This window comes from Caretta caretta, chromosome 11, assembly GCF_965140235.1.
Source record: "Caretta caretta isolate rCarCar2 chromosome 11, rCarCar1.hap1, whole genome shotgun sequence".
NCBI classification, from domain to species: Eukaryota; Metazoa; Chordata; order Testudines; family Cheloniidae; genus Caretta; species Caretta caretta.
The window spans coordinates 52163891-52180615 of NC_134216.1; the positions used below are offsets into that span (position 1 = coordinate 52163891).

Here is a 16725-nt window from a genome sequence, read left to right on the forward strand (position 1 = left end):
TGCTTAGAGAATCTGAATAGTATCTTAACAGAAGTGCTACTCAATTTCATTTAGAAGTCTTAATATAGAAAGAATTAACAAATGTATTAATGGTTCAATCTAACAGAACAAAGTATGGGATGGAGCTGTGATTTTGTGGGCAGCTATCACAACTATCCAGCTACTAACTGCTGTTTCTCAGAAGATGGCTCTTTACTTGCTGTTAGCTTTGAAGAAACAGTCACTGTGTGGAACTCGGATACCTGGGATCTTATATGCACTTTCTGTCATCCACCTGGAAAAATACAGTATGTAACATTGTTTATCATTTGGCTTTTTACTTTCAAGTTTAAGACTACTTAAAAAGGTAATTTCATCTATAGCATTCAAAGAGCACTAGTATGTATTCATACAGAGATGAAATATTTAACATTTGTATAAATCTACTCTGATTATGAGCTTTTAGAGTTGTAGGTACTAAAATATTTGTTACAATATTTATTTAAAGCTGTTTTGCTAAAAGTTGGGCTTGTTCAATAACTTTTCCTAAATGAAGATCAGTCCACCCAGCTCCCTTTGCTGTTTCATCTGCCCCTCCATCTCTCTTGTGTGACTCCCTTCTTCCACTATATACCCATGCCTACTTCACATATTCAGGACACAGTTACTACTGACTCTCTTTCTCTCTCCTTTATTTCCATTATTCTGCAGGGCGGAGCTGAGGATCAAGGGGTTAAAGCTGATCACCCTCCCCCTTTTCCACACCAGCCCAATCACTTTCCTACTTAAACATGTGCATTATGAAAGAACAGCTTAATTAAAAAATCACTAATACCAAATTAAACAAGTGAACTGAGAATTTATTATTAGTGTGAAACTTTTGTCATTTTGGATCCTGGTTAACCCATATTGCAAAATATTTGCTGAGAAAGTTGTCCCATTGTCCAGTATTGTTTGATCTCAACAGAAGGCATCCTGATGTCTAGACACACAAGTTCTTGATCAGGATAATGCAGAAGAAAACCATAGGTCATTGCTGGGGATGAGAGGAGTTGAAATGGAGACTAGGACAATCTCACTTTTGAGTTTCTGGACTTGTGTGAATATACATTTCTGCTTTACCATTCCTTCAATATAGTTCCTGGGTTGATCTAGTTATAAAGATGCCAGGTTGAAAAAATTGCAGGAAATTTGCTTTGTCTGAATCTGGTGTCTTAAAAATGCTAAAGATTCACTTGAAGCATTCACTCCATTGAATAAACTTTTAAGATACACACTTTATTCTCCCTTCTCATTATAATACTGTCTTTGAGAGTGCAGTATTTGTGGAAGTGTTTGGTTGTTTTTGTTTTTTACCAAGCAGATCGGGTTTGGAAAAGTGCTTGTAACTTGAGAAAATAGTTTTTGCTACCTTGGCATAGTAATGGGTATGACCCATCATTATTCTCAGAGCTTTGACCCTTTTATCCATTATCCTCCTGTCACATGGGAATATATATTTCTGAGAAGATTGGCTAATACTGTGAATTTTTTTCTTGGAAGTACTGCCTGTCACAGGTGGTGCTCCTGAGAATGGTGACACAGTACTGCTATCAAGTACCTAGCCTGCTGAGGTGTAACTATTTGCAACAAACGACTGAAAACAAATACTGAGTTATGGCCATCTTAAAAGGACACTGTCAACTTAAAAATGCAAAACTCAATATTTTTGACCTGTTGGTGTTCATTGAACACTTTAGGACTATAACTGTAGTTCTGTGAATTTGTCAGCATTTTGTATAGTTGGTCAGTTTCACGTTTTCCTCTGAATAGTCAATTTCCTATGGGTCTCTCACAATAGGGGAAAGAAATTTGAGCAATTTGTGACTGTAAAAGGACAGAAGCTGGCAGAAAAATTCAGGGACAGGTGTATTAACCACAGCTATGTTAAACTCACTTTTTAAAAAATTGACCAGCTTTTAGGTTAATGATAAGTCTGTAATCTATTAACCCAGAGAATTTTTTTCTTGTTAGCTATGATAGAACCTTTATGGTCTACATAGTGGTGCAATGGTAAATTTTCTGCAGACGGTTAAATATTTGGATGGCCTTAATTGTATGTATTGGACAGCTATGCTGTAATTAAAGGGGAATTATCATTTACATTAGACCTAGAATAACTAATCCTTTTGAAACACACAAACTTGGTTACTTTCTGATATTAATATTAGAAATGTCATCACACAAAGGCTTTTTAAAGACACATTTTCTCTTGAAGTACTAGAAATCAGGATGCTACTTAATTGTACTAGTGCAAGAGAACCAGAAATTAAAATTAGAAACAGACCAGCCTAATTTTACTCTCCAATCTGAGGAGATATACTAAGGAAACCGTATTAATGGTGAAAAGTAAATTAGACTAGTAAAACTGAAAAGGAGAGAGAAAATCTGTAGTACTGTTTAGTAACACAGGTAGGAATGCTTTAAATATACGATTTTTTTTATTACACTGTCACTTCTTTAACACCCATGATTGATTAACAGCTTATTGTGACCAGTATGGAATCAGGCTTATAATGGCATCTCTTTGAAAGTAGGGTGTTTTAAAGAATGTTGTAAGTGTCCATAGACACAGCTGCTTTTTGCTGAGATTTTTTTAAAGATTATAGCGCTTTTGAGCCACTAGAGAAGGATCTAGAGGACTAAATTTTGCAGTTACAGTAGTTAACTGAGTAGAATTTGGCTTAATTTAAAAGGATTTAAGATTTAACGGAAAGCGTGCTTGTGATTGTAATGGTAATTTACAAAGATAAACAGAAGATCTAAGGCTTATTAACTTTATTTTGGCTTTTATTCACCTAGGAACCTGTGTTTTGGGAGACTAAGTTGTTCCAAATACCTTCTTGGCACCACCGATAATGGCTTTCTTTGTTGCTGGAACCTGCTCAGTTGTGCATGTAAGATCGATTTTGTTAAATCAATTAATGTTACCTGCCAGGGCAGTACTGATAATAGTTAGCACTTACATTTTCAGTGTGACCCAGAATACTTTGAGCTTTGATTCTAAACTGACCTGCCACTTAACAGCCTATGGAAGCATAATAGAGGTACTTTACATACTTCAGTTCAATGTAACACTGTAGACCAGGGGTGGCTAACCTGTGGCTCCAGAGCCACATGTGGCTCTTCAGAAGATAATATGCTGCTCCTTGAATTGGCACCGACACCGGGCCTGGAGATACAGGCGCCAACTTTCCAATGGGGGGGTGCGCGCACTCGCTGCTCAGCCCCTGGCTCTGCCACAGGCCCTGCCCCCACTCCACCCCCTGCAGAGCCTCCAGCTGATTGGGGAGGGGAGGGGAGGATGCTGATCAGCAGGGCTGCCAGTGGGTGGGAGGTGCTGGGAGCAGGCGGGGGAGGGGCCGGGGGGAGCTGATGCGGGGCTGCTGATGTGTTACTGTGGCTCTTTGGCAACGTACATTGGTAAATTCTGGCTCCTTCTCAGGCTGGCCACCCCTGCTGTAATCCCTGTTTGCTTTACTAACTGACACTACACCATTGTAAAGCCTGCAGCATTCCTGGCTGAAATGTTTACACTTATATTTTGACTATTGAGGAAATTTTCTGAGCTGGAGTATGATTAGGCTTGGAATGATTAATTTGTATTGGTAAATGTCAGTAAACGTTGATTTCATCATACATGCAAACCGACAAAGTTCTCATCAATAATAATAGAAATGTAGATAGGCAAAATGAGAAAAATTCTGCTTGAGAACTTATTAATTTGTTTTAAAGATAGTTACTTCATATATTTTGCCATGTGATGTTGACAACGGTTATAAGGATAACTTTTTTGAATCTTGATGTCTGTTGTCACCAGATAATTGTCTTACTCTCCCATAATTTCCCACAACTGAACATTTAAATCAGTAATTTTAAAAAAGCTTAAAACCCGCAGTTTTGGGTACGTTCACAGGCGGAGGCTGAGTACAACATATGAGAATGAGGTTAACAGCTTTCTACTGGCTAGAGAAATATCCTGTCAATATGCAAGGGTTATTTTCCATCTCCTTTTTATAACCTACAAACTAAATCAGGTTGTACTGAGTAGTCGTTTGGAGAAGAGTAATGAACGGGTTTGGGATAGCAGGATTCCAAACAATATTGTATGTTTCCTTCTATCCAGTACAAGTATGACTAGATTATGCAAATCAGAGCCTTTTTTTTTTTTAAACCCTCAGGTCCAGAGTGTGTGTGCACAGCAAACTCCAACTGACTAGATAATCCAACCCTTTTTCTCTTATACTGGTATAGCAGGATTGATATAAATATCTGTTTTGACTCCCCTGTGAATATTAAAGTTTGAGTCTTCCAGGCAGAGGTATAGCTACAGGTGTGTGTTCGACATTTGGCTTCTTATTTAGTAAAACATCTAGCTTCCTTTCATGTCTTGTGGTTTATTTTTTAGTGGAATGGAGTGCCCAGCTCAACGTCATGGTGCTGCAACCTGACCCTCTTTCAGAAAACATTGCTGCAGTCTCAAGGCTCTTGGAAGGTTCAGACCGTAAGTACAAAGGTTTCCTTCGCTAGCAAGAGAGGGTGAAAGCTGCAACACTGAAAACATAGCTTCTAGAAGATTGTATTTTTATTGTTGAAGACCTGGGTTTTTTTTGGTTGGTTGGTTGGGTTGTGTTTTTTAAAGTCACAAAATAGACTGTAGTTCCTTAAATTTTGTCTGTGTAGGAAACTGGGCCATGTCTGATACCAGCAGGTAAGTAGGGCTCCCCTGCCACCCATCCTTCCCTGAACACAGTTGGTTGCTACTTTGGCAATGCAAATATGGGTCAGTCACTCTTTCTGCATGGGGTGTTCTTAGTAGGGATGTAAAATGTTAACCAGTAAGCATTAGTCTTACCGATTAACCTGCCTAAACCGTTAATCCCTGGGCCAGCCAGTTTTCCGGCCCTTTAATTGGTTAACCGTTTAAACGAAATATGTGTAAATCTTTTTAACGGTTAATTTTTTAAACTGTATTTACATCCCTAATTCTTAGTCCTTTCCACACTACCTAAATTTAGGGGGGCATTTGTTTCACTGTGTATAATGTCTAATGTAGATAGAGCCTTAATGCAACGTTTTTAGTTCTTTTGCTTTGCAGAGAGGTTTAGTTTCTGTTTTTGCTCTCTGGCTGGGAATGCCATGAAGGTAGAATGTACATTCTTGGGGATGGATGCCGCCTATCATTCAGTCACACATTATCCATCCAATTAAGGATAACTGCACACTGAAGTTGAGGGGAGTCCCATCCGGCCATCTTTAGCTATGACATGTGGGGCCTTGTCTAGCCCTAGAAGGGTGGGAAGAAAATGCTTTTGTTTATTAAAAATAAAAAAATTGTTTTGCCAGTGTTTGTATTTAAGCCAAATGAGCCAAAGCCATTCTGTATCCAGAGAAATGTCTGTAGAGAGAGAATCCAGTGGGCTGTCTTCATTCCAAGAGATGTGCCTGAATCAATTGGCTCAGAAAAACACCAGTGGTTAAGCAGATCTCAACTTTACTTCCTGACTGGAACACAGGTAAGAAGTGACAGGCAGGGAAGGGGGAATAAGAGAACTGTTGCTTTAAAACTTTCATGCTAACTGCTGATCAAGCAATAAAAATCCAGGCCTCTGGTAGTCAGTGTAATGGGCTTCCATTTATGAATTTGTTGTTGCTTTTAACGAGCATAAGGTATAATGTGGTCATTGGTTTTCAGTTTCCAAAACAGTCCAACTTCTTCCTTGATTACTTTTGATTCCACTGCCTCAACCGGATGAAAGAGCAACACTACATAATCTGGGGATCTATAAAGAAAATTGCCATTATTGCCTAACACTTATCAGACTACCTTATGAACTATTTATTGCTCTTTATGCAAATATTTTTTTTAAATCGTTAAATTATTAAATCCAAAACCTACTAGTTGCCCCCCAGAGCTTTGTCTTTCCTTCCCGCTCTTCCCCTTTCCACCCTCCATCTCTTGGTCTCTGACTTTTCCCCTTCATTGTTTTGTTGTGGTTTCTGTATGAAATATGCTGTGGGGAATGTATGTCTGCTTTTATTTCACTCAAATGACAAATTTTCGGACCGTGAAACTATTTTGTAAATAATACATTGAAGTGTCGTTCCACTCCGTAATCTGACTGCATCATTCTGCATGTTCTAGGATCTACTGACATTTAGCACAAAGTCCACAGAAGAAAGGCTTACACCATCAAGTAAACAGGTATTTTTACAGTTGTTCTGATAGCCGGGCTGTGCAAAGGAGTTCAAAATTCATTCAGTTGGAAACTTATTTGTCAGATCTAAATTCTCTTCTGTCATAAGTGTTCAGATGACCTTGACATGGAACGAGAGGTGCTAATCTAAAGATGTAGTCATGTTTAATTTGATTTTTTGCTTATTTTTTAGCAGTATTGCTCCTTTTATAAAGACTTATTAAAAGCTGAAGTAACAAATGGCTGTCCTTTCTCCTGGCAAAAAAGTGTTGCATCTGTACTAAAAAGCACATACCTTAAAAGAGGTATCTTGGTATTTTAAAGTGCTATTACTTCTCAATTGGCATGGCACTGCAGCTCTTTAAAATCTTTAGTTTTCTGTGTTAACTATTTTCTTGTGTACTTAATAATAGAGATGCTGCATTCTGTAACTTCTGAAAATGCTTTTTAATGTAGAGCTGGGAAAATGCAAAAAATTGACTTTGTGCAGAAGTCAATTCGTGTGTTATAAATTACACATACAGTAGAACCTCAAAGATATAAACACGAGAGTTAAGAACTAAGTGGTCAGTCACATGCCTCATTTGGAACCAGAAGTATGCAGTCAGGCAGCTGCAGAGACTGGAGGGGGGTGGGGGGAAGCAAGTACAGTACTGTGTTAAACGTAAACAACCAAAAAAAAAAAGGAAAGTTTTTTAACAAATTTGACAAGCGAAGGAAACTGTTTTTGTGCTTGTTTCATTTAAATTAAGATGGTTTAAAAACAGCATTTTTCTTCAAAGCTGTATTTAATATATCAGTATTCAGTTGTAAATTTTTGAAAGAACAATAACGTTTTGTTCCGTTACGAACAGCCTCCATTCCCGAGGTGTTCGTAACTGTGAGGCTCTACTGTAGTCATATTGTTAATGGCCCTTTGTTTGAGTTTCATGGAAAGTGGAAATTTGATTCATCTTCACGAGCATTAGTGTTAAGTGAATTTCAAAATTATATGAGCAAGTATTGAGTGAATTTAAAATTCATATACAGAAAGCTTTCATACTAGGGGCAGGTCTATACTAGAATCACTACTTTGGCACAACTGCATCGGAGAGCATCTCCTGCCGACATAGCACCAGTGTGGACAACGCTTAGGTCGCTGTAACTTCTTTCACACCTTTAGGAGTGCTTCCATACTCATTGAATCAGAATAAAAACAGTACCACTTGATTAATTCGATCAATCCCAATTAAGCAATGCATATCAAAGTTCAGATAGCTACTATTCACAGTCACAATCTAAAACAAATCACTAAGACTTAAAATAGACTTCTTAAAACTATATTCATCTGTTGTTTGAGAAAATAGTAACTGTTCATCATTTATTCTGTACTCTTTAGTTCAGTGGTAGTGATACTAGTCTGAGAAGTGACTGTAAAACTGCTGCCATAGGGTGTCTGACTCGAGATCCAGGCTGCTAAATTGACAGTGTTGGGGAGGTAATTCTAATTTCTAGCCCTGTGTATACACCTGGAATCTGAAAGTCAAGATGGGTTCTTTCTAGCTCCATGCATCAACATGTATACTAAAGGATACATTGTTAGAAGTTAATTTGATGCATGAACCAGTATAGAATCTAAATGGCTTTTGTAGTTCCTTGGAGCTGTACCTCTGCTCCCATATAGGGGTAGGGAAGATGTGATTTCGATTTTGGGGGTTTCCACTGGATTTGTGTGGCCCCTCTTCCTCCACTGCCCCTCTCAGGTTCCTTTTTAAACTGGCTTTTACAGGAGCCATGCAAGTGGCTCCACTCAGCCCATGCTCCCAGACCTCCTACTCCCTTGAGGATGGGGTCCAAATTGCAGAGGAAATGTGGGTGAGTTACAATGTTAGCTCCACAGCTAACTCCCCTTCTCCCTGTGATCCTCGATTCATGAGCTTGGGTTAAAGGAGAAAGAAGTCACAAAAGTGACGCATATGAGCCATTAGCAATTATCTTTGAAAAGTCATCGAAGATGGGAGACATTCCAGAAGACTGGAAAAGGGCAAATATAGTGCCCATCTATAAAAAGGGAAATAAGGACAACCCAGGGAATTGCAGACCAGTCAGCTTAACTTCTGTACCTGGAAAGATAATGGAGCAAATAATTAAGCAATCAATTTGCAAACACCTAGAAGATGATAAGGTGACAAATAACAGTCAGCATGGATTTGTCAAGAACAAGTCATGTCAAACCAACCTGATAGCTTTCTTTGACAGGGTAACAAGCCTTGTGGGGGGGGGGAAAGCAGTAGATGTGGTATACCTTGACTTTAGTAAGGCTTTTGACACTGTCTTGCATGACCTTCTCATAAACCAATTAGGGAAATACAACCTAGATGGAGCTACTATAAGGAGGGTGCATAACTGATTGGAAAATTGTTCCTAGAGCATAGTTATCAGTGGTTCACATTCATGCTGGAAGGGCATAACAAGTGGGGTCCCACCTGGATCGGTTCTGTTCAATATCTTCATCAGTGATTTAGATAATGGCATAGAGAGTACACTTATAAAGTTTGTGGACGATACCAAGCTGGGAGGGGTTGCAAGTGCTTTGGAGGATAGGATTAAAATTCAAAATGATCTGGACAAACTGGAGAAATGTTCTGAAGCAAATATTCTGTAATTCAATAAGGACAAATGCAAAGTACTCCACTTAGGAAGGAACAATCAGTGGCACACATACAAAATGGGAAATGACTGCCTAGGAAGGAGTACTGTGGAAAGGGATCTGGGGGTCATAGTAGACCACAAGCTAAATATGAGCCAACAGTGTAACACTGTTGCAAAAAAAAAAAAAAGCGAACATCATTTTGGGATGTATTAGCAAGAGTATTGTAAGCAAGACATGAGACATAATTCTTCCACTCTACTCCATGCTGCTTAGGCCTCAACTGGAGTATTGTGTCCAGTTCTGGGCGTCACATTTCAGGAAAGGTGTGGACAAATTGGAGAAAGTGCAGAGAAGAGCAACAAAAAATGATTAAAGGTCTAGAAAACATGACCTCTGAGGGAAGATTGAAAAAAAATTGGGTTTGTTTAGTCTGGAGAAGAGAAGACCGAGAGGGGACATAACAGTTTTCAAGTACATAAAAGATTGTTACAAGGAGGAGGGAGAAAAATTGTTGTTAACCTCTGAGGATAGGACAAGAAGCAATGGGCTTAAATTGCAGGAAGGGCGGTTTAGATTGGACATTAGGTAAAATTTCCTGTCAGAGTGGTTAAGCACTGAAATAAATTGTCTAGGGAGGTTGTGGAATCTCCATCACTGGGGATTTTTAAGAGCAGGTTAGACAAATACCTGTCAGGGATGGTCTAGATAATACTTAGCCCTGCCTTGAGAGCAGGGGACTGGACTAGATGAGCTCTCAAGGTCCCTTCCAGTTCTGTGATTCTGTCTGCGGGGCCCAAGAGCCGTTGGATGCCAGTCCCCTCTTCACGCAGATAGTGAATTGAGGTAAATCAGCAAGCAGCAAACGTTGATTTAAATAATTTGATTTTAATTATGGTTTGCATTTTTACTTTTTAGTTATTTTCCAAAAGAAAAGTTGATTTCTCATGGGTTGGTAACCATTAAAACATGTTGTTGCATTGCAACTAAATGTAGCCTTTACATTATATTTTGTGCTTCTTTTTGCTAACCAGGAAAATACATTAAATCTATACACACTGATTTAAACAATTATATAGCTTATTAATAAAAAATCATAAGAGTTATGTTAGAAAATGGTGAATGATTCATTTGTTATTTACTAGATTAATTTTTTTTACTTGCATTGCGCCAAGCTGTACTTGGGTGGAAATTCAAATTCAATTAAAAATCTGCCAAAACAGAATTTTTTTTTTTAAAGAAAACTACCTGAAATGTGCTGGATACTAAACTTTTTTCTTATCATAGAGTTGAGCAAAATATTTTTCATATTTAAAACTCAATTTATTAAACAGGGGTAATATCTGTAGTTAGTGAATTGAGCTGATTTTTTGGTCGTCATGTCCTTCAAGATTTTAGAACTAATAGATCTCATCCTCTCACACCTAGATGTTCTTCATAGATTAGAAGAGGAAAACAAGTATTCCTACCATTTCAACTCCCATTTAGTTTCTTAACTTTGAATGAACAAGTCATTGAACTGAACTAGGGGAATAAACAGAAATAAAGAAAATATTCTTCCTGCACCTGCAGAAGAGGCTACTGTTAAAAACTGGGTTAGCACTACAACAAATTCTGGTTCCATGTGCATAATCAGTGACAAACCAATCCAGTGGTTTGACTTTCTTTAATATTTGGCAGCAAATGTACTGCTTAATATTTTTGTATTGGATTTAAATGACTTTAATAGATGTATAATCTAAGTTTGGACCTTATCAGTTTTTATCCACCCTGCATGCAGAGGGATAATATGCCCTTGAGTAATTGAAGTAATCAGATCTTACTCAGAATGTGCACAGAAATCAGATCTTTTGAGTAAAAAGGTGCTTTTTTTGTTGTTGTTAAAGTCACTTTTCTGATTATAACTGAATTAAAGTTTAATGTGGAGTGTTAAAATGTAAAATTTAAAGAAGAATATTCACAATATCCAAGTGAATTAGGCTGTATCTGAACTGTGTGTTGGAAAATTCTAAACACTTATTGCTGAACATTAGCATTTTGTTAGCTGTTGGCATTCGTATGAGAGAGAGAATTCAGATTCTTGGCCCTGAAATATTGTCCTTTTCTTCTTCTCAGAAAGGAAGGGCTCTTTCCCCTTTTAAACTACCTATTCTGTGTTTTACTTTGCTCTTTTTAGCTGGCAGTAGAGGAGAGTCTCCCTATGACCCCCTTTTATTTGCTATTGGGAAAGCACAGGCATCAACAACAATCAAAAGAGAATGCAGATCTTGGCACAGCAGTTGACCAGAGTCACTTAGCCCAAGATTCACCTGCAATCAAAGAGGTGAGAGAGTGAGAGAGAGAGTGTGTGTATGTGTGTGTAATAAATGTATATATAAAAGCATGAGAAATGGAACTTCAGTAAAACCTCTGTTTTCTTGTCTCCTCAGCTCCTACACACTCCTGCACATGTGTTGCCATCTGCTTCTTTCTTGTGTTCCATTTTTATTAATTCAATGCTGATATCCAAGGAGAATAAAAGGTAAAAAAAAACAGTCAAGGTGGCTTAAATAAGTTTCATATGTCAACTAGATCTTACTTAAGTGTTGTGGCACTTTTCCTATTTTTTTTATTCATTCCATTCGTTATCATAGTTCATAAGAATGATTATAATTAAGGTGTCATTGTCTCAGGAAGTGAATACTCTATCTGTAAAGGAGATCATGAAGGCAAAATTTAAATAGTTGAAATTGAGGGAGAGAGGCCCCCACAGGAGTTCCTAGGGTTTTTTTAATTAGGATTTAATTTATTGATAGCATTGCATAGCAAGTTAACAGGATTAACTGGTTTAGCGGTAATATGCAACAGTTTGGTATGTCTGAGGTGTCTTCATTTATGAAGATTACTCCTTTGCGAGATAAATGTATGTTCTTGTTTAACTAAAAAAAAATTATCCATACAGATTGGTGGCCTATGATAGTAATTTTGTAGTAGATTTATTTGTATGCTAAGTACACTGAAGCCAGTGAAATACTTAGCATGCTAAGATTAACCATTAGACACCCTATTCTTGAAAACTTTTCATACATAAGTGTGTACCAAACAATGAATTAGATCTCCAGAGAAACATGGTAGGTTTGTTTGTTTGTTTTTAATTATTGTTCATATTGCGGTAGCTCAAACCAGGATTGGGTACCCTGTGCATTAGGCATTTCACAAACACTTGCAAAGACATACACCAGACACTAGAAACCTTTGCTGGTACGAGGGGGGTCATGTTTTCTGTTTTGTTTTTTTGTAACCTTTCTGTACCAGCAAAAACTGTCATGTAGATGCAGTTATAGCAGAATAAAAGGTTTCAGAGGAACAGCCGTGTTAGTCTGTATTCGCAAAAAGAAAAGGAGTACTTGTGGCACCTTAGAGACTAACCAATTTATTTGAGCATGAGCTTTCGTGAGCTACAGCTCACTGCATCGGATGCATACAAAAGCAGAATAAAAGTGCTTTTGCCAGTAGAACTTGCTTCGCTCACTAAATCAGCTTAAGCTATACAGGCAACAACACTTTTTAGCTGGTATAAGCTGTATCTACATTAGGAGGGTTTGTCAGTCATCCTGGTTAGAATTTCTGCACATACAGTCTAACAGCTTATCCTGTAAATACTTACACATATGTAACATTACTCACCTGAAATCCTATTATGATTACTGGGTCTAGCCAAATAAGTAAAGTTACACATGAGTGTAAGAACTTGTAGGATTGGACTCTAAAAAGACAGTGACATTCAAATATGTAAAAATTGTATAAATACATATACATGCAAATATTTATGCACTTTATCTTGATGTCAGTATCCACATCTGCCTGTCAATGGTATATAACTTACTTATGCATAAAGTGTGTGTGTACATATATAGGGGGTACAGTAGAGATTTCTTAATTCAGTGATGAGTATAGGACACCCATGTTACTCGCAAGCAGAGAGTTATACAGGTCATCTCAGACAAGTTCCAGTTACACTTTCAGACAACATGCAGCAGCACATATTCTGTAGGTAACTATTTTAAACCTTTTTTATTGGGACTCTTTTTTGAAACCCATTCTACCTTAATATAATTTGGTCTTCTGCACAAGACTGAGGGAGTGTGAGCGGGAGAGAGGACACTATAACCAATAACTTTTTAAAGTTTCTCTGAAAAGTTACTGTAATGCTTTTTCTATACTTAGAAATGTCAGCACTTTAAGGTCTGATATCTCTGCATTCTCCAGGCCTTAAAGACGACATCGTGGCCTGTAGGGAGGGTGGAAAACCCATTCTTCCAATGGTATAAAACATGCATTTCTGGTCCTGTAAAATCATGAGATTATACCTATTACTGATGCAAGACTGAATATATTCTATCCAGTACCTTATTACTAACATAATATGGAGAAATAAAATTGTCAAAGATTATGTTTCATTTCAAATAAAATGGCAGGTATTTGAAAGTGTTCAAGGGTTTGGATTGTTATAATCCAGGAGAAATGGATTAGTGGGTGGAGAGTGGGTGAGATGGGCAAAGGTGTGTGATGCATGCAGTTGAGCTGTTCAGTTTAAGGGATTGTTCTAGTGCCCATTAAAGCCAATGGGAATTTTTCTATCGACTTCAAAGGACATTGGATCAGACCCAAATATTAGGCCTTATTATAGATATTTGTAGTGTGTTTGTGTATATACGTGCTACATATGCTGAGAGTAATCTGTTTAAATTGTAAATTCTTTGGGGCACATCTTTTCCTTGTAAGTAAAGTACCTTGCAGTGCTACATAAATAAGTTATATAATGTATATAAAATTCACCTGCACAGACAATTTAACTCCATATCACGATTTAGTATCGAAACTATATTCTCATTCCTTCCTGTGGTAGAATATGCTGATAGTCTCTTTTCCTCTGTCCCCCTACTTTAAAGTGCCAGAGAAGCGGTTGATGAAGTTGAAATGGACAGTGAAAAAGCGGAGGATGAATCAGATGAGGATTTAGAGCTTACGGAGATGGAACAAGATATAAATCCTACAGAGTTTTTGGGTGAAATTACCCAAACTAAACTGTCTAAATCTCAGGAAAAACAACTGCGAAAGATAAGAAGAATGGACTACAGTTGGGTAGCTGCTCTCTAGAAACAAGACATGTTGCATTTTATATATTCTTATGAACTTAAATATTAATGAATTAAATACTGTGTTCTATCAAAAAGCTCTCTTCCAAGCCTTTGTCTTATGTTTTTTATTGGATTCTAATATTTAATGTAAAAGGTATTATTTCAAAGCAAGTATTTTGCAATTTTAATTTTCGTTAAGAAAGGAAGGCTGGTTTTGGCACTGAAGCACAGGGTCAGGGTTCTGTCCCCAGCTCTGTCTCAGATGTACTGTTACCTCAAACAACTGTTAACCTCTGTCCATTTATTCTCCAATCTGTAAAATGTAGATGAGGGGCTTGATTCAGTTCTGCATTTTATTGGCTGGTGCCCACAAATATCTAAGGCACAAGAAAGTCTCTGAAAGGATTCCAGAACCACTGCTCTGTTGTGGGTGGCCTACAGAGGGCCCAAAAGTATTGATCATGAAGGGACAGGCAGCTTTTCCAACTAGGATTTCTATAGACTCTCAACCTCACTTTATAGCAGCTGCTGCTATTTATATTGTAGATCCTGGAAACCCCAGTTGAGGATCAGGGTCCCATTGTGATAGGCTCTGTAAAGGCAAGTAACATAGAAGATCGTTCCAGTTGCAGAGAACATACAATCTGGGTGGTGGACAGGATGTGGCAGATGGACAAAACACAACAGGGTGGAAGAAGGAGGTTACTAACAGTTTAGCAGAAGTCTCAGCCAGCCACTCCACAGGCAGAATCTCTGGGAGTTCAGTGCAAACCCTGACTGCCCTTATCCCCCAAAAATAGCAGCTTACCTGTCCCATCACCACCACTTCCCTTTGCAAGCATGGGTGAATGCAGCCTAATACTTCACAGGTTTGAAATACCTCACTGACATTTGTTGAGCACTGAGAGATCTTTGGATGTCAGGTGCTTCAGATGTTGAAAGTATTTGTGCATCAATACTTTCTAATGTAACATGGCAAAATTTCCAATTGACTGAACTTCACTCCACTTGAAAAGAAACACAGCATCTGTTCTGGAAGGACAATGAACCCTTTAATGGGCTTCTGGTACATAAATGAAGCAAAGAATAATATAACAGCTTTAACTGTACAGGCAAATCTTTTTAACCACTTACATAATGGGCATTTTGTTGCTCAGCCCCCAACTTCCACTGTTTAACGCCAGCGTTAAAATCAGTGTTAGCTTCCTCATCCCTCCTCCCCCACCAATATAAACATGCCCTTAATTATTTCAATGTAGGGTGTAGGAAGGTTCTTTGAAAAGCTTCCTTTCTTGAACACTAAACAAAGGTCTCCAGAACCATTTGGCTGGGCATATCACTTCCACCATTTCACTAAAACACAGCTGTTCTTGTTTTATAGGGAATTTATTGTGTTGACTTTTGAATTTTATTAGCAATTTATCAATCACTCAGATCTGTTAATTTAGCCTTGAACAGTTCAAAGCAGGAACCACAAATGCTCAAAGATTATCTAGAGTATGGTGCTTAAGTAGCTTTATCAGCATAAATCAAGCAATGAGGTAACTTTGCCTTCTGAAATAATCAGTGGGAAAAAAATTGCTCAGCACTTTTTGCTGATCTGTCCAATGTATAAAAGTGTCAAGGAAAAATCTTCTATGTGGAGCTCTAATGGAATTCCAGAGGGTTCCAGAAGTATCCAGAGCATCATGCAGGGTGACAGTGGCCAAGGCAGCATCCAACCCTCTTCCATACAGATGGGAAGACTGAACCAGCGTGTTGGAGACTTCCTCTTTTCTGCCATCTTTGTGTAAGAAAATGAAGAGAACACACAATACTTTGGTATGGCTTTTTTAGGGTATCGTTTATTCTGCTCTATTGTTACAAATAGAATGGAAGTTCTTGTGTATTAAAGTTTTGCGCACTCATAATAGAAAATGTATGTACTGTAATGCTACAGAAGGACTACAGATAAACAGTTAACAGGACACTTCATTCTTATTGTACTTGAGAAACTGCCCAAGAGTTGAAGGAAAGAACAATTGTTGAGAAATATAATACGGTCAGTCTGGTTTAATTGCCCATCAAGCTTATTTACTATGTGTGTTTTTTCAATAAATAGTTTATCGGTGGAATTGCGATGTCATCATTGTTTAACAGTTCTGTACCTAAAACAGCATATGATGGTATATACTGAAAGGATTTGCTGAATGGCTATGCTGGGGGAGAGGGTGTCAACCATATGGTATTCAGTAGCCTAAGGAATTCTAGCTTCTTTGTCTCTGAAGAACAACATTGCTATGGGTACCAGCATGGCCCCACAGTATGCCAGTATTTTTATGGCTGACTTAGAACAACACATCCTCATCTTTCGTCTCCTAATGCCCCTACTGTACTTGTGCTACATTGATGACATCATCATCATCTGGAAAAGAAGCCCTTGAGGAATTCCACCATGATTTCAACAACTTCCATCCCACCATCAACCTCAGCCTGGACAAGTCCACACAAGAGATCCACTTCCTGGATACTACAGTGCTAATAAGCGATGGTCACATAAACACCACCCTATACCAGAAACCTACTGACCGCTATAATTACCTAAATGCCTCAAGCTTTCATCCAGACCACACCACACAATCCATTGTCTACAGCCAAGCTCTAAGATACAACTGCATGTGCTCCAACCCCTCAGAGACAAACGCCTACAAGATCTCTGTCAAGTGTTCTTACAACTGCAGTACCCCCCTGCTGAAGTGAAGAAACAGTTTGACAGAGCCAG

General features: G+C 38.2%; 1 protein-coding gene across 1 annotated transcript in view; it reads left to right on the forward strand.

The window, feature by feature from the left end:
* The window catches only part of WDR75 (WD repeat domain 75), a 39461-nt gene extending 25402 nt beyond the window's left edge, over window positions 1–14059 (forward strand). The window contains exons 14-21 of the mRNA XM_048868619.2: window positions 107–287; window positions 2821–2915; window positions 4427–4522; window positions 5365–5534; window positions 6164–6223; window positions 11021–11167; window positions 11274–11365; window positions 13776–14059. Of these exons, the coding sequence (XP_048724576.1) occupies window positions 107–287; window positions 2821–2915; window positions 4427–4522; window positions 5365–5534; window positions 6164–6223; window positions 11021–11167; window positions 11274–11365; window positions 13776–13983 (1049 nt within the window). The 3' untranslated portion in view covers window positions 13984–14059. The remainder of the gene's footprint in view (window positions 1–106; window positions 288–2820; window positions 2916–4426; window positions 4523–5364; window positions 5535–6163; window positions 6224–11020; window positions 11168–11273; window positions 11366–13775) is intronic.
* The last annotated feature ends 2666 nt before the right edge of the window (window positions 14060–16725 follow it).